Source organism: Amblyomma mixtum, chromosome 9, assembly GCF_055824585.1.
Source record: "Amblyomma mixtum isolate Tamu chromosome 9, ASM5582458v1, whole genome shotgun sequence".
In the NCBI taxonomy this organism is placed as follows: domain Eukaryota; kingdom Metazoa; phylum Arthropoda; class Arachnida; order Ixodida; family Ixodidae; genus Amblyomma; species Amblyomma mixtum.
Window position 1 is genome coordinate 67,340,524 of NC_143020.1, and position 23,011 is coordinate 67,363,534.

The 23,011-nt window shown below is 47.4% G+C and overlaps 1 protein-coding gene across 1 annotated transcript; it reads left to right on the plus strand.

Moving 5' to 3' along the window:
- The first annotated feature begins 1,930 nt into the window (after nt 1-1,930).
- Nucleotides 1,931-14,736, plus strand: LOC149329480 (TNF receptor-associated factor 3-like). Its single transcript, XM_089562256.1, has 2 exons — nt 1,931-2,244; nt 13,002-14,736. The coding sequence occupies exons 1-2, from the start codon at nt 1,960-1,962 to the stop codon at nt 14,025-14,027; spliced, it is 1,311 nt and encodes a 436-aa protein (XP_089418382.1). The 5' UTR covers nt 1,931-1,959; the 3' UTR covers nt 14,028-14,736.
- The last annotated feature ends 8,275 nt before the right edge of the window (nt 14,737-23,011 follow it).

Genomic DNA, 23,011 nt, shown 5'->3' on the forward strand with positions numbered 1-23,011 from the left:
GTTCATGTGCTCAAAACTAGCCTTCAGTTCCTTTACTTCTTTGCGCATTTCACGCTTCAAGTCAGCTATCTCAGTTCCAATGATGAACAACAAGCACGTTTACACTGGTCGTAGGTAATAGCAACTGGGAACAGCAACTGGCAGCACAAGCAACGGGATTGGTTTTGGTTTGGTTTGGTTTTGTGGGGTTTAACGTCCCAAAGCGACTAAGGCTATGAGAGACGCCGTTGTGAAGGGCTCCGGAAATTTCGACCCCCTGGGGTTCTTTAACGTGCACTGACATCGCACAGCACACGGGCCTCTAGAATTTCTCCTCCAAAGAAATTCTAGCAGCCGCGGCCGGGATCGAACCCGCGTCTTTTGGGCCAGCAGCCGAGCACCATAGCCACTGAGCCACCGCGGCGGCACAAGCAACGGGAAAGACTTAGGAGTAGTAATGCAACAAAGTTGCGAGAATTCCAACCTGCGAAACAAGCAGAAAATGAGCGTGTGTTCGGTCCGTTGCGTTCGCTGCGAAGTGTCAGAACCAATGCAGAAAAGGAGGAAAGGAATACGTATGTGCAAGCCTTTTGTCTTGTTCCTATTCTGGCTGGGGGGCTCGCATTTCGATGTAGGCGAAGTTCTAGAGGCCCGTGTGCTGTGCGCCACTATCGTGTGGTGAAGTGTTCAGGCCAGGGTACTCGTAAATACCACGGGGAAGGCAACCGAAGTGGGTAGTCGCGACGAAGTACCCAGAGCGTGCCCTTTTTAGCATCACAGCAGCCGGTATAGTAACCATGTCTTAGAAATGGACGCTATTCTCCACTGTCCTCTCCCTCTCATCAACGACTTTACTCCTGCAAGACCCTGTTTCTGGCACTGAACCTCATGCGGGCTGGGGTAGAAATGAGCGCTTTGCATATAGGCTGACGTATTGGGTCAGTGTATACATTTTTTGGGCAGCCTCGAGGGCACTCGGTACAAGTGTTGGTCTCCCTCGGCACACGTCGACGGCGCACTGAAAACTTTATAGGTTTTCCTCTATCAAGGTGGTATTACGCAGGGCTGTTCCAGTGCCACGTATGCGGTCAAGGCAACCTATGAATATAATTAAGCTAAGATTTAACAAAGAGGTCGTGGGGCCACTTCGACTTCGTTATAACCAAAAGCAACGGTGCATATATTTCGCCGACGTGTACTTTGTATTGCGCCGTTGTCATCATAAGGCGTAGAGTCGAAGTTCTGAATCCTTTGTGTGACATAGTTTAATACTTATAGCGGATACTGATGTATACTATATTATTCTATTCGAACCCTGCCCTCTCGGGTGCACTCTCTACAGCGAAGTTAAAGTCACTGAATTTAACCTAAAATTAACTTTGATATGAGAGCTTATGGTTCGCAGCCCATCTTGCCATAGCTTGACGCATGACGTTCTTGATCAGACAACTGGTCTTGCTGCCTTGCCTCGTGATGACGTCACTCACGAGAAAAAGAATTCGAGAAAGCCTCCTTATAACAAGTAACCTTGTGATGTTATCAAGGCAGGAGAATCAAGACCAATGCCTGTTTTTCAGCAGGGTTTATCATTTGAATCAGTGCGAATGTGCAAACGAATGAAACACGCCCCTGAGGTCGTAGCATAGCTTTCGCTCTAAATTAGCAATGTGCCTGTACTCATCAGCTGGGGAAGAGTTTTGGCGGATAGCGGCACCAAAAGCTATCACACAACAATCAGTCTTTCGCATATTGTTTAGCGTACGGGATCAACCCGTGTGAGTGACACAGCTTTCCAGCGGCGACATATTTCGCTCGGCGCGCATTCCGGTATACGCGGCAAAAGCGGCAGCCGATCAGCCTGCGATTGTCGCCCTGGCAACCGGGGAGGGAAAAAGAGGAAAGACGCTACTGCGATCTGTGTGCAGCCGGCGGAATACGCATTTCTTCGACACTCCGTGCAACGAGCATAGGTCAAGAACGATGCCTGCTGCAAGCGCGCAGTATGCGACAGTGGGATTTTCCCCTGAGCTCGACTGGAGGGCACTGAAGTTCGTCGAACCCCTGCCTCCGCATCGGATATGCAGTGCCTGTGGCCTGGTGAGGAAGAGAACGGTCTGGCTACCGTGCACACACGTGTTATGCGAGTGCTGCTACGAGCAGTGCGGGCGGGATGGTTCGCATGCGTGTCCACTGGACGGCAACCACTACGAGGAGGAGGACGTCGCTCTGGCGGACTTCCCTGCGGAAGAGCTGCTTCGGAGAGAGGTAAGCGAAGCAGAGAAAACAGCCGAAATGTTTGTCCAAAGGAACTTTTCACTAGAACAGCGCTTTTTCAAATAGTTCATGATTTGTCGCCAGAGAATCGTGTGTAAAGCGAAATTAATTTGTTTTTTTGAGTGGGAAGAGGAGTTTAGTCGCGACGAACATAGTTGGTCGAACATAGCGTTTAATGCACGTACTGCTTAGCCGCGCCAAGGTGAGACCTGCTTGCCTGTTTTCTTCGGTTTCTCTAAAATTACAGGGTTCTACGTAGAATGCTCACATTTCTCGCGTTCAGCTTCCTTGTTCCTTTCATATAACAGCAGACATTACACGGGAAACACTAAAAAAACTGGGAACGAAAGGGCGAAAGACGCGACTTGGTGCATTGAAATACACAATACACCCGACTTCCGGGACAAGCCGTCCAACTTCCGGAGGCTTCACTCGTGCTCGTCTCGGAAAGCGGTAATGCGGCATCCAACCACCTAGTGGAGATCAGTGGGCGTAGACGCTGTGAGCGAAAGATAGCATGAGGCGGCGCACGTCCTTTGTAAAGGTGCAGAAGCTTCTACTCTTCGCTGAAGCCGTCTAGCGTCGCTGCAGAGCTGTGACGTCACCTGTTGCGTGAAAATGAGGCGGGGCGCGTGAGAGAAGAAAAATTTAGGGGGGCGCTTTGTTGGCCTAAAGCGCGGAGAGGCGGAAGCCGTAAGCGCGGTATTGTTGGTAGTGTCATTGATGTGTGGTTACTATGTTAAGCTTCGCCTCTGAGTATGGAACTCGATAGCGTCTTGCAGCCAGCCAGTGAATCCTCAGAACGACATCGCCCATTCGGCTCTACGTCTTCGGTAAATTAGTGTTTGAGGAAAGGAAATGTATGTCTCGCATATCTGCGTGGAGACTTGAACCTCGCCTTAAGGGAAGGGAGGAAGATGGGTGTGAACGAAGACACCGTATTCACTAGACGCGCATCTGTTCATTCCAAACCATCGAGCTGGCATGGCGGATTTTTTACCGCGCTCGTCTCGCACTCGGAAGACCCTGGTTCGATTCCCCAACTCGACCAATGTCCTACTCGGTTTTATTTATTGATGTGGTCTGGCTAGAAAGCTTGATTAGAATAATTGGTTAATTAAGCAATGAACTAAACTCAGTCCCACTTAGTTGGAGGATGACTATGCGATACCTTTAATTGGTTGCATGGTTACTAGCCAAAGTATAATTTGCGCCGTTTGAAATTCGCGCACTTTGACGTCACGGCCATTTCTACCAATTAAAAAGCGTGACATTTCTGTCTACAACACCTGCTTACAACGATGAGGCACTAAAGGCTTCCGGCTTAATAAATCCGCCATGAGGGAATGGTGGCATAGAGGTATCTGCTACAGCCAGCGTCGACGCTTCAGGGTACGCGATTGTTGCGACACGCGTCTGTACTTTCACTCTTTACACTTATACCTTTCAACAGGTGCGGTGAGGTGCGTTTCCGAAGTGAACGCAAAGAACCACGGGAAAATCGTCTGTCATCTACTTCCGGTTCCAAATTTTTCCCACGCTCTGCCTTCTGCATAGCAATTGCCATACATTCTTGTATCGATTATGCGCTACTCTATTTGTTCTGCGACATTGCGTATTGCACAGCATCACTGTAAGATCAGCGCGTGCTGCGTATGAAAGCGTCCTGAACGCGGAAAATGAAAATAACAAAAGTTATGTTTTTTTCGTGGTTATAATATGTCAGCGTAGGCTGGCTGTTCTGCGTAAGCACCGCACGGCAGAGGGTAGCAGACGGCCTATGGCTTCAGCGTCGCGTTTCTGGCACAACGTTGTAAATGCCAACGCATGCAGCGCACACCTTTCACTGCCACCACTTAGCTTAAAGTACGTTTGATGTGTACACTGTTCCAAGAGGGCAGCTATCCGCCTTCCCTATGGTTCAGGTTTCCACCGAGATGTGGACACCTCGCCCTCACCTCAAGCTACGTATATCCTGGTATAGCAGAGCTAAGCCAGTGCAAATTTTGATTGCGAAATCAATACTACGCTAAGCTTTGAGCCTTCAGCGTGGCGCGGCGGTACTTACGGTTGACCTTTCGCGGAGTGACGTGATACCAGCTGCGAAAAAAAGGGCCCCCAGCTCGATCCGTCTAATTAGGGCGGCCGTAGTCACGGCGGTGAGCCTCGCGCTCCTCTCAACAATGGCGCTACAGTCGGTGACGTCATACCAGCTGCGAAAAAAGGGCCCCCAGCTCGATCCGTCGGCGGAGGGCGGCCGTAGTCACGGCGGTGAGCCTCGCACTCCTCTCACCAGTGGCGCTACAGTCGAGGTGACGTCATACCACCTGCGAAAAAAAAGACCCCCAGCTCGATCTGTCGGCGGAGGGCGGCGGTAGTCACGGCGGTGAGCCTCGCGTTCCTCCCTCCATTGGCGCTAGAGCCGAGGTGACGTCATCATCATCATCAGCAGCCTGACTACGCCCACTGCAGGACATAGGCTTCTCCCATGTCTCTCCAATTAACCCTGTCCTGCGCCAGCCGCGGCCACCATATTGCCGCAAATTTCTTAATCTCATCCGCCCACCTAATTTTCTGCCGCCCCCTGCTACGTTTGCCTTCTCTTGGATCCAAATCCACTCCGTTACCCAGAAGGACCAGCGATTATCTTGCCTTCGCATTACATGCCCTGCACAAGCCCACTTCTTCCTCTTGATTTCAACTAGGATATCATTAACCGGCGTTTTTTCACTTACCCACTCCGCCCGCTTCCGATCTCTTAACGTTACACCTATCATTTTTTTTCCATACCTCGCTGCGTTGTTCTTAACTTAAGCTGAACCCTCTTTGTTAGCCTCCACGTTTCTGCCACATATGTGAGTACCGGTAATATACACTTGTATACTTTTCTCTGAGGGATATTGGTAAACTGCCATTCATGATCTGAGATAACCTGCCATATGCGCTCCACCCCATTCTTATTCTTGTAGTTATTTCCCTCTCATGATCTCGATCAGCTCGATCTGTCGGTGGAGGGCGGCGGTAGTCACGGCGGTGAGCCTCGCGCTCCTCTCACCAGTGGCGCTGCAGTCGAGGTGACGTCATACCAGCTGCGAAAAAATGGGCCTCCAGCTCGATCTGTCGGCGGAGGGCGGCGGTCATGGAGGAAGGAAAAAAAAAGGGGGAGAGGCCCTTTCCACTCAATACCCTGGGAGAAAAGTGTGAAGGAAATCACGTGGTTTTTTTCTCGATTGGGAGGCCATCTTGTCCCTGCAGCTTGGCGATGGCGTCGTAGTTGCTGTTTACAAACCGCGCGATAGCAGACGGCCGCGGCGTAGCATTTGCGGTGCGGCGTATTCGTACTTTCCTCAACTGCTCGAGTTCGTTTTTTTCGTGCTCACAGGCTGACGTTGGCGCCGTTCACTCATATCTCAGGTGGAATTCGCTGGAAAACTCTCGTTGTTGCGTGCATTGTTTTCAACGTGCTCGGCGACCACGATCGCACGGGCATTTCGTCTACTCAGTCACTGCTCGGAGCCGTCGGGAGACCGCCGCTGCATTCGCGCTGTTCTTTCACCAGTGATTCAATACGGCGTGCGCTAGAGCGGTCGTCGGCGCATTGTGCGGACGTTTCGCGTCCTGTATGTGCAGTGTGTGTCTGCCATTCAGGCTCCCGTTTACATCGGCAGTGAAACCTCGTTGCTACCTATGCGTGTTCTTGCAACGCTCCGTCGAATGTCACTGATGTTGGTATAACTGTCATTTTCGTTTTTCGGCGATTGAGCTTGTTAGAGCGGCGGTAGCCATGACATGGGCGGAGAGCGATATTGTAAAGGAAGCAGTTGCTCTCGCTTTACTCTTAGTATACAGAAACTTTGTTACATGCCTATTTGAAGCGTGTAACGTTTGAAGCGTGTAACGTTTGAAGCGTGTAACGTTTGAAGCGTGCAACGTTTGAAGCGTGCAACGTTTGAAGCGTGTAACGTTTGAAGCGTGTAACGTGTGAAGCGTGTAACGTGTGAAGCGTGTAACGTTTGAAGCGTGTAACGTTTGAAGCGTGTAACGTTTGAAGCGTGTAACGTTTGAAGCGTCTAGCGAGCTATTTGCTTCAGGGACGTGCCGGGCTCAAGTGTGTTCGTTCATATCGTGGCCAATTCTGTGTTTTTGGTTGCGCAATATGTTTAGACCGGTTTCCTGTAGCAGGTTTGCAATTACTTTTCTAGCTGATGTCATGGCCAAGAAGTGCGAAAAAGGCGAAGCTCTAACTGAATTTCGAGGCCTTTTCGCACATGTGTTTATTGTGCCCATGTCCTGTAATAGTGTTATTTGCCGTAAAAAGTACTTAGTGAAATGAGGATCCACATGTGCGCTGAATTTCATTGTTGCCTGTGGTAATTGTGTTCAGGAAAGTAAAAACAGCGCTGAATTTTACACAAACCACACAGAATGACGGACAGCGCCCGTCCTGTCAGTCTTTCTGTGTGGTTTGTGTAGAATAATGCTGTTTTTACTTTCCTGAACACAATGTCACACCAACTAGGCCAGGAAAAGGGCCTGTGGTTATTTTGAAGAATAATAATTTGATGCATTCATTACGGGCGATAGATCAACATTCATTGCCTGTATTGTCCATCACAAGTAAAGTGTGCTACTATGCCATGACATTACAAGCTAGTATTCCACCAAGTACAGAAAAGCGGAGCGTACAGCTGCAACTCTGCACATTAAATATCAAACATAGCATTGAAATGAGGCACAACACCATGAAACTTATACTGCAGCCACTGGGTACTCCTAAACTTCTAGAAGTCTGAAAAGCTACGGTCATATACCGGTTGTCCAAGCTAAATGTAACCAAACTTTTAAAAAAGGCGAAGTGTCCTAGTCCAGTGAAAGACTCAGGGTTGTTTATAGTCGCATGGCCTACTTTTGAGTATTTTTTCGCTTTTCAAAGTTACTTAATTAGTTATGTTTAATTAGCTAACTTTTTAATTATTAACTTCAGGAAGAAAGTGTCAATGCAAAAGTTCTAGATGACCTCGAAAAACCGCTAGTAGTGCTGTTTCCGTCAAGTTACCATTTACGTAACTTCACTTATTGGCCTTAGAAAAAAGTCACGTGACCAGCTGCTCGCTTACTTCTCTGCCCGAATGTGCACCCAAAGTCTCATCGAGGAGAGGACTTCAGAATAAATGGATTTTATTCTTTAAGGCGCGTCTTGGGACGTTGAAGTCGCACAGTTGTCATGCGGAAGCTTTTTCTTATTGTGCGGGTTATGGTTAAAGGCCGGTAAAAAAACTACTTTACGTAAATATTACTTTGCTGCAAATGTCTCCGTAAGCTGTTTCTCAAAGTGATCTACAACTTTTTCATTCACACTTTGTTCAAGTCAGTAATTAAAAACTTAGCTAAGTAAGCTTAACTAATTAATCAACCTTGAAGAACGAAAAAAATACTGCAGACTAGGTCACGCGACTCAAAACAATCCTCATTTGGTTTCAGACAGCTAGGACACCCCGTGTTTTTTAAAAGCTTGGTTACATTTAGATGGGACACCTGGTATATTATGCACAATACTAGATCTGTGGGTGTGAAACATATGCTATGCTGCCATGCTACAAAGGGCGCATTTACGGAGGGGACAGTGACATTCTAAGCGCATAATTCTTGAAATTTTTTCATTGAGAAAAAGGTGTTCAGAATGGTTGTCCTATGTAAAATTTAAGTCTTTTGGAAAAAAGCGACCCCCCCCGCCCCACCCCCCCATCCATAAATCCTCCCCTCCCGTCTACTATGTGCACTTTGGCCCTCTCCATTTCTGTCGCCTCTATGAGTGGCTTTTGAATTGTTGAATCAAAAGTCATTGTTGGCACGGCCACCATTACAACACGTTATGATACATTTTGTTTTCAGGGTCAAGAACTCAAACTTTTTAGTATATTTGCCCCTCCTCACTGCTGTATGAGAAAGCATTCCTTGCTTTTCCAGCCGCACAAAAACATGCTATGAAGACAAGTATGGTATTCAACACCAACAACAAAATAGTGCAGAATTTTTCTTACCCTAACTGCTGCAGCAGAATGCACTGTTGACACTGCCAGCTTCCAAAACGCATGCAATGGAGGCAGATTGCAACATTCAGCAACACGAGCTGCAATAAAAGGCAGGTTCAGCACTTAGGTGGGGCGTGGCCATGCATGTCAGCATTGTTCACTGCTGAATCGAAAGCAGACACGTGCAACACTTCAGCGACAAAGATTCATTAAAATATTTGTCTTAGCTACTAGCTCATTTCATGGCCTTTACGTTTTTCATATCAGTGGCATGCACTGCTTTGCTGGTTTCGGACTGATTTAGTTGTAGACTTCGCGTATTATTTTGTTTACTTAGTAAATACGCAAAAACATGGGAGCATTATTATCAGTTAACACGATTTTTGAGGCATACGAATATACATTCTTTTATTTTAAAGAATACATATTTCACTGTTCTAGACAGTGAACTTTATACAATGCACAATGGCATTCTCAATGGCAATGCAGTTATTCTTGCGTTTGATCCCTCCGCAAATTCTGAGGAGGCCGCGCTGCAACACGAGCCCCCCCCCCCCCTCCCCAAACAAAATTTCTGGCTACACCACTGCCTTATAGTCTCCGCCATCAGAAAACAAAGAACATAGAAAAAAGTGGCGAGGGATAATGCATGTCAAGATGGGTCCCCGCAGTAATTGAAAGCCAAGGGCACTTCCTGCGCATGCAGGAGTCGAGATTTTTTCCTGGCTGCTACTAATTGTGACCAGGGTCGAGCAGTTGGAGACGGCACGAATACGACGCAGTACGAAGCAGTCACTGGAAGTAGCCGCCTGTCTCACACGGGTATTTCCGCTTTAACTTTTCCGCTGACGAACACCAGCATAGGGCACCCTGAACCGGAGAGTAGCCGAGGACCACTAGCGCGGGGGCCTGTTCCCATGCGGTAGCACGCTCCTTCGTTGGCTCTGAAACGCGCGCGCAATCGGCGCGGCGACGAAATGTAAACACGAGCCCGTCGCGACAAGATGGCGCCGAGCTTGTTTCCGGCTTCACAAAATGTCACGTGATGGCCTCTCCTCTAAATTTTCCTTCCTCCAAGCTGGCGGTAGTCACGGCGGTGAGCCTCGCGCTACTCTCACCAGTGGCGCTACAGTCGAGGTGACGTCACACCAGCTGCATAAAAAAGGGCCCCCAGCTCGATCCGTCGGCGGAGCGCGGCGGTAGTCACGGCAGTGAGCCTCGCGCTCCTCTCACCAGTGGCGCTACGGTCGAGGTGACGCCATACGAGCTGCATAAAAAAGGGCCCCCAGCTAGATCCGTCGGCGGAGCGGGGCGGGTAGTCACAGTGGATCTTTCTCACTGTGTACAAAAATACTTTGCCATGCCGTCTACTGCCAATCAGAAGAAGGCAGCTCGCCAGTGTGAAGCCAGGAAGAACGAGCTTTCGCAACCTACCGGGCTTAACCAAAGTAAGCCTCTGCCAATTTTTTGTAGCAACGTACGTACGTAGTCGTTTTATTGCGAAAGCAATACTACGCTAATGAACGGCCTTTGCGCAGCGGCGGCCGGTAGCCACGCGTGACCTTGTGAGGAAGTAACACTGCAGGTGGAATTTCCGCATCAAAATTCATTATTTAAAGAAAAGAAATAAACGAGGCGGCATTTGCAGGAAAGGAAACTTTAATTTTAAGCATTGAAACGAAACGGGAAAAAGAAAACAAGAGAACAAGGAGGCAAAAGAAAAGGAAAACAAAACACTGGCGAGAAGAGTCAAAAAAGGAGAATCACACTTAAATTTATGTGTCCCCCAGTGATGAGCCTGGTGCGTCGAGCGAGGAGGCGTGGCTGGGCGACGGGGCAGTGTTTAGGCACGTTTCGGGTTCCCTTCGTTGACACCCGTTTGGAGGCGTTCTCTACGGCGGCCTCAACGCTGCCGTAGAAAATAGTCAGCGTCTGTGTGCTCTGGCACGGCCCCCAGGTCAGGTAGCCCGGGTATGCAGCGCAGATGTCAGAGGCGACCCGTCCTGAGAAGCTGTCGGCTGGGAGGGGAGAGATGCGCCTAGGTCTGATGGCTGAGGCACCCGACTACGGCTGTCCGGGTCTGGTCACCCGCACGTCTGCAGCCGGGGCCCAAGCCTGGGAACTCGGGGAGCCAGCAGAACACGTCCACCTCTGTCGCCGACCGCCGTCTTCCTCTTCTCGCCCGCACGTTCTCTCTGCCACATATTCCCTACCTTTTCTTCACCGTCCGCCTCCCGTGCGTCTTGTGTCGCCGCAGTGTGGCGCTGGCTCCTTACAGACCTGTAGACGCGGCGCACAGCGTTCCTTCAGTTGTAGGCGCTGCACTTTTACTTTCGCAACCTACCAGGCTAGAGCTAAGCCCCCGCAAATTTTTCAATTTTTCATATGTAGAATAAATCCTCAAAAATCAGAAGCCATTCTGTTTGCTTCAAAAAACAAACCAGTAAGTTTGATTGGCGGGCTTCGCTTGGGCAGCTGTACAATCGATATAGTAAAAGAGCACAAGGTTTTCGGAGTGGTACTATCGCGCTTATGACTTGGGATGCGCATATACAGCAACTGGTGAAAAAACTCTCTTCCGCTGTTGGCTTAGTAACATTAAACTTCAAGTTTTTCACTCCGTCTTTCGGTCGCACATTAATTTGGGCCACGACTACTAAAAAAAAACATAACTCTACTACACAGGCTCGAAAAGAAAGCTGTTCATTGCATTGGTAATGTTTCATACTTTCACCACACTCATGACCTCTTTAATGAGTTCAAGTTGGTCAGTATACAACAGATTTACGATTACCGTCTACTGTACCTGCTGTACTTCTCTAGTTTATCTTACCAGCAGTTCCTGAAGGAGCTGTGTACTCTTACTTTGCAAACTCGCACCTATCGAACCAGGTCGTCTGAGGAATGGTTTGTACCGCGCCCACGCACTAATTACCTTCTGCAAACATTAACGTACAACGTACCATTTCTATTAAACAAGATTAAAACACAATTTTCAGGTTCCATTGCCCTAACGCGCACAGCTTTGCGCAGCTTGTTTGTTTCTGGGCAATTTTCTAAGACTGCGTTATGATTTTGAGTGGTAATTGTGAAATTGGCCACACAGAGTGAGTGTGTGTTTGCCTTCTCATGGGGATCTCACGTGTAAAACGCTTTATGGTACTAATTTTATTCGTTTATTGCGTAGTTTTATTGTAGTGCACGTTGTTCTTTTGTGACGTAGTTAAGTTGATAAATGAAGTCCGTGTATTCCATTACAATATTCACTTGCATTTTAACTATTGTACTCAGTAAGTAGGACACTGTATGTATTCTGTGTCATATTTCATTCGTATTTGAATTATTGTAGTGCATATGATGTGTTGTGTTGTGTTGCACATATCATTTGTATTTGAATTATGGTAGTGTATATGAAGTCGCTGCTGCCAAAATGGTTCCCTGATCTAGTCAAGCTGTCCTCACAGCTTTTTGTCACGGAACCCGTCAACATTGTATCAATGTTGAAAATAAATTTGATTTGATGTGATTTGAAAACGTTAATTTGTTTATCACGACAAATTATTCAAATCGGACGAGCTAAAAAAGTGGTACTGTAACCTAAGATAAACCCCTATAACATCCATGCAGTTTCAGTTCTGAAGAACACTTAGGTTTTTCTGAAATCTTGGTCCAAGTTAGCTGGGACACTCTTTATATGCTGCTCCGTCAACGCGTGGAACAGGCGTAGTGAAAGTTATAAATTGGTGCTAGCTTGCTTGAATTGCTCGCAGATATGTTACGAATGTTTATAGAGGAGGTTCAGTGTAAATTTAGCCAAGGGTTAAAAAATAAGACATTTGAGGTAGGCCAGGGAAACCGCTTACATACAGCTACCAGCCGGCTTGCGTATCCTAGGCCATTTTCTGTTCTGTAAGCAATTAATTAACCATCAGGCTGACTACACCCACTGCAGGGCAAAGGCCTCTCCCATGTCTCTCCAATTAACCCTGTTCCTTGCCAGTTGCGGCCACTGCATCCCCGCAAACTTCTTTATCTCATCCGCCCACCTAACTTACTGCCGTCCCCTGCTACGTTTGCCTTCTCTTCGAATTTACTCCGTTACCCTAAAGGACCAGCGGTTGTCTTGCCTTCGCATTACATGCCCTGCCCAAGTCCATTTCTTCCTCTTGATTTCGATTACAATGTCCTTAACCCGCGTTTGCTCTCTCACCCACTCCGCCATCTTCTGATCTCTTAACGTTAAACCTATCACTTTTCTTTCCATAGCTCGCTGCGTTGTCCTTAACTTAAGCTGAACCCTCTTTGTTAGCCTCCACGTTTCTTAAGGTAATTTTTCTTAAGATTAAGATAATTTTTCTAAATGCGTAAATATGGACTTTATACAGCAGATGTGAATAGCAAAGTTGGAGAGCACCTTCAGAAACACCCATTCCATTTATTTGCGATAAAGAAAGCCTCACGTGTATCTTTTTTCCCAGCTGCAAAGAAAGGCAGCGAAATAAAAAAAAAGTCGCGTGACTAGCGCATTCGCTCGCGACGATTGTGCTTTTCCCAACCGTGGCTTGAGTGAATGAAATCAGCTGCTGGTAGGGCGCGGCGACCTCATTGTTCTGGAAGGCCGATATGTCGACGGTGTTGCGGCGCACGCGCGAGCCAGTCTGCTAGCGCGGCGGGGGAAGTTGCACTTTCTACATTTCCTTGCATTATTCATTGCAGGTTAAATGTTGGAACGAAGACAACGGCTGCGAGACAGTGCTGGCTGCTTCCATGGTGTGCGAGCATTTCCAGCGGGAATGTCGACACCACTCTGCACGGTGCCCCAAGTGTTCGGCCTCGGTTCTGTGCAGCGATGTGTGCTCACACCTGAGATCGGAGTGTGCAGCACCGGCGACGCCTCTTGCTCCAGAATCTGGCCATCAGCCCAGCGACACGGAAGATACAGCACTTTCGACATCATTCCAACGAGTCATTCAGGAGCAAGCGGAGGAAATGAGAGAGCATCTTGGGCAGCTGGTTGCTGAGGTTCAAGGCCAAGGTCGTAGACTGAACGAAATGTTTCACGGGATAAACACCTTTAAAGAAGCGCTCAGAGATGAATTTGCCCAAGCAACGAGAAAAATCCAGGAGAATGTGACAAGGGGTGTGCACGAATCCGCCAGTGGTAACGAGCAGTTGAAAGAGCACTTTATAACGCGTACTGATAATCTTTCGAGCAACCTAAACAAACTGGAAAAAATAGTTCAAGATGAGCTGACGACTGCAAAGAAACTGAGCTGTGGCAATTGCTCGCGAATTCTGGCATCAGTTCATCAAATGAAAGTTCAAACTCTGGATAATAGCGAGAGGACTCTGGACCGCATGAAGACATTGCTTGCAAGGGATGAACCACGAGGAGCGCATAGAATCTTCTATGTCAGAGGAGTGAACTTGCTCGAAGAACAAGCGCTGAGAGAAGGCCTTGCTTACTACGAGAGCGACCCGATGTACATGTGTGGCTACTGCATGTCACCTGCACTCTATTTGATAAAAGATGGCGAATCTGTGCGCCTGCATGCCGGTCTCCGCTTGCAGAAGGGTGACAACGACGGCGCTGTTGAGTGGCCATTCCAGCACAAAGTACGGCTGGGCGTAATAAACCCACAAGATAAGAGGCAGTATCTCGTTGAAATTAAGCCACCCCGTGGATATCCATCCATACAAAAGCCTACAACACGAAGCAACCAAGCATTTTTTTTTCAATGATCCGTCGTTCAATGTTAGCACTCTAAGGCTCAACGGCTTCCTGGTCGATGACCAGCTTCAGATTAATTTTGAAGTGCTGCCGTGAGCCGCGCTGGAAGAAGTCGTGCGATGCAAGCCATTCCTTTCCCCGGGCATTGCTTTCAACAGTTTGTTGTCAATGCGTAGCGCATCCGGCGTGGACAACTTCCTCCGTCTATTCGATTTCGTCCCTGAAGTGCATGCGTTCAGTTGTCTTCTTTTCTTTTAGTCAGGTCTAATATGAAGAAATCGCATTAGTTGCAACTAAAACTTGTGGCGCATTGTCCTAAGCGCAGAGTGTTTATCTAGTTATTTTGTTAAGCAGACTTTCTCGCTTTATGTGTTTGACTGGGTAACTAATCTTCTGTAATTGGGTCCGCGTCAGCCACACAGGACCGAAAACAGAAAATGTTACTCGGAAATGGTACTGAATGCTTATGAGGATAGATGGTGCGTAACGAAATAAAATGCTGGAATGCTTCAAAACACTGCGTTTTACTTGGGCAATGATCTTGAGGAAATGAGTTCAGAATAAAAAGTAAATTCACGTTTTGAATTCATTCTTTAGTGTTTGGTCTTTGGTTTACTACGTGTTTAAGCCTCGGTATTCTGGAAAGCGCAACTTAGCAGGAGGTAAACAACCGCTGGTTACCTGTTCGGGTGACGAAAATAATAAAAAGCATTGATTTGACGTGTTGCAATCTTCATTTTTTTCCCGATCTAGTCTTTGTGGATGAGCCTGTCACAGTGGAGATATAACATTGACACGTGTATGATTTATCGAAGGATGCGAACATTCGTGTCTCAAAAAATTTGGCCGGAAGTGGAGCTTTAAAAGCACTTCTCATTATATCGCGTGTTGCGTAAATCAGAGAAAATCGAAAAAAAATTCTTTCGGCCTAACCACACGTTTGTTCGGGCTCAACTTTCGCACAGAGGTTGCATTTGGCGGTCAGTTTTGTTTTATACCACATTTAGGTGGGGTACTTGCCTGATTCGGTCAGAATTATTTGGAAATCCCCATCGTCTGCGGCGACGGGGAACCGAAACTGAAAGGCTTCTCAGCAGTGGTACCCGTAGCGCCATCTCGTACCAACCGGAGAAACCCAGCTGTGCTTAATTGGTGAGCAAATCATCTTTGCTTGGTGCTGTCTGCTGCGAAGCAGCGCAGGGCATCACCGAAAATGCGGTCGTACAGCGATCAAGAGAAGGCCATGGCCGTGAGTTGAATGCGAGTCCAAGTCCTCCTCAAGGAGGATATATAAAACTTGCTGGAGTGGAGGGGGCGCTTGTCAAGTGAAGCCGGCCGCCGCCATCTTGCCAGTGGCAGAAAGCGCGCTTGACGCCGGCTCGCGCTGCTGCTTTGGCGCGCTGTTTGAGTGCAAGCTGACGCGACGGGCATGCAAACACCAACGGTTTGATAATGGTTGCCTCTTGCGTTGCCTACGGATGTGCAAACAGGCTGAAGAAGGGTTGTGGCCTCACATTCCACCTGTAAGTACACGAAAACGTGTTCAATTGAGCCCTACGCGCGCGTTGTCGAGCGGCGCAAACTGATGTGGTAGATGTGTGCAACAAATAATAGTGCCTAAATTACTGGCAGGTTTCCAAAAGATCCCGAGCTGCGGAGCTTGTGGGAGCGGGCCGTTCGCCGTGAAAGATGGCATGCAAAAGATGGAGATCGCCTGTGCTCCGTACACTTCGCGCCCGAGTGCTTTGACCGCACCGGACAGACGACGCGGCTGCGCGCGGGAAGTGTGCCTTCTGTGTTTCCTGCTTTTCCGCAGCACCTATTACTGGAGGATGTTAAACCATGCCACGCTAGGCAGAATTATTCGCCTTTCTCACGTGAGAAGTGTTCGTGGCATTAATACGCCTGCCGAAGTCGAGATTCGACGAAGGTTCTTGTCGGATAGTGGGTGGAAGCAAATGGAAGGAAACGTCTGAGCTTCTTGTCGCTAGTGGTTTTTTTTTTTTAGTATCGTGCTAAAAAATTGTGTTCGTGGAAAAAAGGAGTGCCGTGCGCGCTATTTTTTTGCTTCGTTGTTGAAAAGAAGTTATTGTGATTGCGTGGTAACAGTTATTGTGATTGCGTGGTAATATGGAAGCGCCCTTCACCCTTCTGTAAAATCGTTTTATGAAGCACTAAGTTCATGGTAAGAAATGAAACCCATTTGCTTTCGCAGCTACACTTTTCTGTTACTTGAGACTGAACAAAAATATGTGGTGTCCATTTCAGGTAAAAAGGAAGCGTTCAGAGCGCAAGCATCAAGACTGCGAAATGCCTGAAGTTGGAGAGCCATCAACTGCGTTTTCGCCGAGCAAACAATGGCACAAGGACAAAGTCAGTGCCTCTGAAGAAGAGATAACACAGTTGAAGAAGAAAATTAAGATGTTGCAGCAAACGAAGCGAAAGCTTGCGAAGAGAAATGAGACAGCACAAGAAATCATAAAAGAAACCAGAGAACGAAAACTCCTGTCCGAGGAAGGCTCGCACGTGTTTGCATCTGCCTTTTCAAGTGACATTCAACAACTTTTGTGCAGGGCAAGCAACGAACAAAAGGGCAAGTACCCACCTGAGCTCCGTGCGTTCGCGCTGACATTACATTTTTATTCTCCAGACACATACGAGTACGTCCGATCCAAATTCAATGGTGCCCTTCCGTCACAGCGAACACTTCGGGATTGGTATCGATCAATCCACGGAGCTCCTGGGTTCACGAGTGAGGCATTTTGTTTCCTCGAAAAGTTTGCACAAGCACGGAGTGAACCGTTCTACTGCGCTCTGGTCGTAGATGACATGGCCATAAGGAAACACGTAGAACTCGTTGGAGACAAAGTTGTCGGGTACGTAGACTTTGGAACGGGGTTAGATGATGATAGTCTCCCCGAAGCCAGAAATGTGTGTGTCTTCATGATTGTTGGTATAAACATCAGACTCAAGATGCCAGTCGCATACTTTTTAATTGACACACTAACTGGAGCGGAGAGGGCGGAGCTGACCAAACAATGTATTGAGAAGCTTGCATCAGTTCAGGCTGAAGTTGTCTCTCTTACATTTGACGGTGCCTCATCGAACTTCACTATGGCTAAGTGCTTAGGTGCTCAGCTTCGACCGGACTCTGATGGGTTTATTACAAGCTTTGTCAACCCAGCTGATTGCACTAAAAATGTTCACGTTATTTTAGATGCCTGCCATATGATTAAGCTCATCCGCAACTCATTGGCAACCGTAAGCCACCTCATCGACGCTGAAGGAAAGCATGTGAAGTGGGCTTATGTAGTAGCATTGGAGGCTTTGCAACGGGGAGAGGGTTTGCGTCTTGGCAACAAGCTCACAAAGGTCCACGTTCAGTAGGAAAAGCAAAAAATGAAGGTCCGATATGCTGTACAAGCACTCAGTGCCTCAGTTGCCGATGCCTTGGACTTCTGCGAACAAGTGCTCAAGCTGCCACAATTCAAGGGTGCCAGCGCAACATCAAAGTTTATTAGAATTTTCGATCACTTGTTCGACATCATGAACTCCAGGAACCCATTAGCAAGGTCTTATAAGGCACCTCTTCGTAAGCAGAATGAATCCTGCTGGAAGCAATTCTTTTTGGAAACCCGGGCGTACATAAACGGGCTGAGAGATCCGGCAGGACGTCCAGTTACAGAAGGACTAAAAAAAAACTTGATTTGTTGGCTTTTTGATATGCATGGCAAGCACCGAAAGAATGTTCGACGAGCTTGTCGGCCAGGATCAGCTGAAATACTTGCTGACCCACAAACTCACTCAAGATCACGCCGAGAACTTCTTCGGGTCCATACGTGGGCGAGGGGGACATAACAATAATCCAACAGCTGCGCAGTTCATGGCTGCATACAAGCGTCTGTTGGTTCAGACGGAAGTGACGTCTTCTAATTCTGGAAACTGCTCCCAAGACATCGTCTCCATCTTGAATTCAACCACTACTGTAGCCATGGTAGATGCAAAAAGCACGGTCACTGACATGCGCAGGTCATCAGTCCTGCAGCCCGATGACCACGACTACACACATCGCATTGACTGGCCCGAAAGTCTTTCTGCTTTTGTCGGTGCCGTGGTGCCATATATAGCAGGCTTCATTGTGCGAAAAGTTAGTGCAACGACAACATGCGATCAGTGCATCACAGCCCTGCACTCTGATGCGCTTGCGCCTTTAATTAAGCAGAAGAGCCGGGGTGGACTTGTTTCGCCGTCGCAAGACGTCATTGGCCTGTGTGAAGCAGTTGAGAAGAGGCTGCAGGCTGAATGTGATGCCATTACAACGGTGCTGGCAAGGGCAAAACACCTTATCTTGGAAGTCCTGGGTGTGTCCTCAGAGAAAAAGTGGTTCCAGAAACTGGAGGAGCACATCCTTGACTTCGATCCGCTTGACAATCATATCTACAATTTGTGCAAAAAAATCGCTGAAGAGTACGTGAAAGTGAGGATACACCACATGACAAAGGAACGAAATCGGGAATTGATCAAGAATAAAGTCAGACCAGTTCTGTCAAGGGTGATTATCTTCAATCACCAGTAGGTTGCCTCTCACCATTATTTTTACTGTGCGTCTGATTATTAAGCTTTTTTTCCTTAATATTTGTTCAGGTTAACTGCTTTCTACATGCCAGTTGGCTGCTGATGAATGAAAAATAAACGTTTACAACCCCAACCGCTTGCTTTCATTGTTTTGTAAACGCGAGCAACTTCATAGGCAGCGCGAAGAAGCACGAGCGCGGTTGCGCACTGCTGCTTTTTGCCACTGGCAAGATGGCCGCCAAGGCTTCACTCTCCTGCATAGGCGCGTATAGGTGGCTTGCACTCCAGCAAGTTTTATATATCCTCCTTGGTCCTCCTACGCCGCCCTCCCCGGTAGAGGGCTCGTTTGTCCGGTAAGTGCGAGATGGCGCCACGGGTACCAGTGCTGCGAAGCCTTTGTTTTGGTTTCCCGTCGCCGCAGACAATGGGAATTCCCAAATAATTCTCACCGCATCAGGCAAGTACCCCACATAAATGTGGTATAAAACAAAACTGACCGCCAAATGTAACCTCTGTGTAAAATTTGAGCACGAACAAACGTGCGGTTAGGCCGAGAGAATTTTTTTCGGTTTTCTCTGATTTACGCAACAGTCGGTATTGAGCGCCTAATATTCCGGTCAGTGTTCAGTTTGTCATGGTGGTCCGATGGACCAAGACGCCTACAGCAAGGGAGCTTATTTTTAGCGTTTCCCCGAATCCTGGCGGCACCTTGATTTTTTTCGAGCAGCTCTTAGTTCAACTTTTAACAAGTAGTTCGATCATGCCCAGTGGGAACGAAGAACGCTTTATTGCTTTATAGTTATTGTTTGGTTTTGCACAATGTTTTCGAAAAGAATACGACAAAATTAATCTCAGAAAAAAATGACAGTTGTTCGATTAATAGTTGCGCAGATATCGTTACTCTTTTGACGTTATGGTCAAGATATAAGGATCACTCCATGCCAAAACGATCAGGAAGTTGCGCCCTGCCTTTCCGATTTTAAGCAAATACATGAGAAGTCAGCACAACATGCGCAATGTTGTCCTGCTGTATATTTGCCGGAAAAAACTTTATTCTTGAGGGGAGCGCTGTTTGAACATTTTAAAATGGCCCGAAACAAAGCACTGCTCAGTAATTGAGAAAAAATAAAATTTTACAGCACCGTCTTAAATTTTTTTAATGACATTGCAAAGATTCTGGCTTTCTTCGTGAATCGAGTCATGCATCTTTATACACATTAAATATTTTTTAGAATATATGCAAATGTAAAATCTATACCATTTCGTTCTTTTGTTATTATGAAATAGCTCTCTGAAATTAGAAAACATGCGCTTTGCTTCCCTGGACGTCTGTTACCTGTAAAATTTATTACAACTCATGAAACTGAGTACGTCGAAGTAAAAAATTCATACTCTTAATAGCTGAAAAGTGAGCTTTCAACCAAGAACCCCCTTATATTTTAAGCTGAGGTGGTCCAGGTTAAAAAGAAACGTGGCGGTTTCAAAAGAAATTTTTAAAGCGAGAAACATTTAAAGCGAGAAACAAAACCACTTTAGTTCGCCGTCTCCGCAGTCTTGCACCTTTAAAGGTGAAGCTAAAGAAACCGTAGATGTTGCTAACATCTGACTGGGACCTGTTCCTAAACTCCGTCTCACAAGATGTTTGCAGCACTACGAAAGGTACAGCTCTCTCGTCCAATCAGGATGGCGCGCACTACATTAGTGTGTTCCTACGCGCCTGTGGCTCGATCCACCTGATGTCCAGGTGGCTTCTTTCTACCTCTAGCAGGTGGCGCGTGATGTCTTTTTATTCTTTTTTTGGTTTGTTTTTGGACAGGCGGACGCGCGTTTTAAAGGGACAAGCCCCACTGTTTTTTTTTTTGTCGCAACCTGTTCTCATCAGTTCCTCTGTTGTCGCGTCGCAGTAAATTTCAGTAATCGTGTCATGTGCATATAAATTTATTTACTCCAGCGTGCCGAGGCAGCCGAGTGTCGATGGTGGCGAAATGCAAAACAAGCCCATGTGCTGCGCGAGAGGCAACGCACGTTAAACGGGCTCGATCATCTCATCGTCCTCATAACTGAATTCAGCACCCACGTTTCGTCGGTGAAGAAAATAGGCCTACCCTGGCGTCGCAGGTCCGCTATCTGGCGCAGGTACCGGCGGCGACACTGCACAATGTGCGTCGCTTCGATTAACATCGCATTCCTAGAGCGCTTCTTGTATCGGAAGCCAAGTTTCTTCAACATCCTCTGCATTGTCGCTGTGGACACGGTCAGTAGCGTTTCGTCCTCTTCGAAATACGCAACCACCTTCGCGATAGTTGGAATTTCCCCTCTCTGAAAAAAGGTGTGTACCACCCTTCGCAACACGCTCAGGTCAAAATCGTCCAGCTTCTTCGTCCGCTCGCGGCCTCTTCCGCCAGAACGCTTCTTCGGTGACAACACTCGGCCCGCGTTCAACGTCTCCGTTGTCCACTTGTAAAGCGTTCGCTCGCTCACCTGTGTGAGTTTTGCAGTCCTCTTGATGAGCGCATTTGTACTCCAACTGCCCCCGCACTCGACGCGAAGCGCTTCAAGAACATTTAAAGCCACCTGCTTCGCCTGCTTGGGGAAACAGCGCACTGTCGGTGTACAGCACACAGGAGACACAACAGACTCGACCGACGCCATGTTGGAAAGTGGCGACGCATCACTACCTCGCAGCAGGCTTCCGCAGAGCTGTGTCCGTACGGGCTTTGTCTGGTAATTTCACCAGTGATTGAAACAGTCCCTACCATTTAAATATACCTGTCCAAATCATCTTTTTAGTTGCAATGCTTATTGTTTTGATTAATAGTCATACACTCTTCAAACATTCGAGGGACTATTTTCTGCGTTTCTGCAGCCCTGATTGGACGAGAGAGCTCTACCTTCCGTAGTGCTGCAAACATCTTGTGAGACGAAGTATAGTGAAGAAATGCGATAGGCGAGGTCGTTTTTTTCTTTTGAAGATTGAATTACCAACTTTGGAACTTAGGAGCCAAAAGCAGAAAACGAGGAAATTCAACGCGCTGAGTCACGTGGACCCCGACTAAGGTGGAGTAGCCGGCACGGCATCCATAACACCAATGCTTTATACAGGGTGTTTAAACTAAGACCTTACAGAGGTTTTAAAAATGGGCTTTTGAGTCTGAAGAGCGCTTTTTTCGGCATAGCATTGTCAGCGGTGGAGTGCATCAGAATGGACCTAATATGTGGCAACTATCAGGCAGCCTAATATTGAATAGTTAACTTTCTAACTGTTACTGTCACGCTCCTTGATTGTATAGAAGCGTGTAGCCCACCGTAATCTTCAGATCAGTTCTTGGAATTTCGAAAACGTGGTTACCCAAGGCGCTGCGACCCAACAAATTTTGGCTCTTGCGACGAGCTACGTGCACTGGAGAGGGTGCTTTGCCTGCAAGCTTCTCGAAAACGCACTATTTTGACGCGATGTAGCCAAAATTTGTCTGGCCAAAACGTCGAGGGTAACCGCGCTTTCGAAATTTTATAAACTATTGCGGATATAAATTACGGGGGGCTACATGCCCCTGAATAAATAAGAAGCCTGAATGTAATAGTTAAAGAGACAACTATTCAATATTAGTTAAGAAGCCTCGTAATTAGCACGTTTTAGTTTTATTCTAATACACTACACTGCTGACAGTGCTATTCAGGGGCTACATGCCCCTGAATAAATAAGAAGCCTAAATGTAATAATTAAAGAGCCAACTATTTAATATTAGTTAAGAAGCCTCGTAATTAGCACGTTTTACTTTTATTCTAATGCACTACACTGCTGACAGTGCTCTGGCGAAAAAAGCGCTCTTGTAACTCAAGATGTCTATATTGAAAAATTGTGTAGAGTTATAGGTAAAACACCGTGTATATGTCCGTATAATATCGCATAGATGGTGTGCCTCGGAGCGCACGTGACAAAACGCAGTCAGAACCTCTGCGGGAGGCGACGCCAAACAGGCTGGTGGCGACGGCCAGTTCAGTTTTCGATCCCATGGATGAACGATGATCCTCTTTAAATGTAAGTCAGTCTGCCGTTTCTATGGATTCTGATGTGAGCGAGTGAGGAAATCACATTATTCCGTAAGCAATACTGCGCCAGGTTTCGAGCCGTCGCGTGGGCCCCGGCAGTGGCCACGGTTGACCTTGAACAGCGTTGCTTCAGCCGCGCTCCAACAGAAGGTAGCGCCGTCGGCGCGACGCGCGGCAGCGGTGTCGAGCAGTTTGCTTTGTCTACGACAGATGGCGCCACTAGGAGGTCCGCCTAAGGGTGTCTCGATGCCCGCCACTTCTGGGCTTCGAAGCTGACGTTAGCAGCACTGGAGCGCAGTGCATCGACGGCATTCGAATGATATCGGTTAACCAATTAGCCTCATTTCTACTCAGACCACATAAGCAAAAA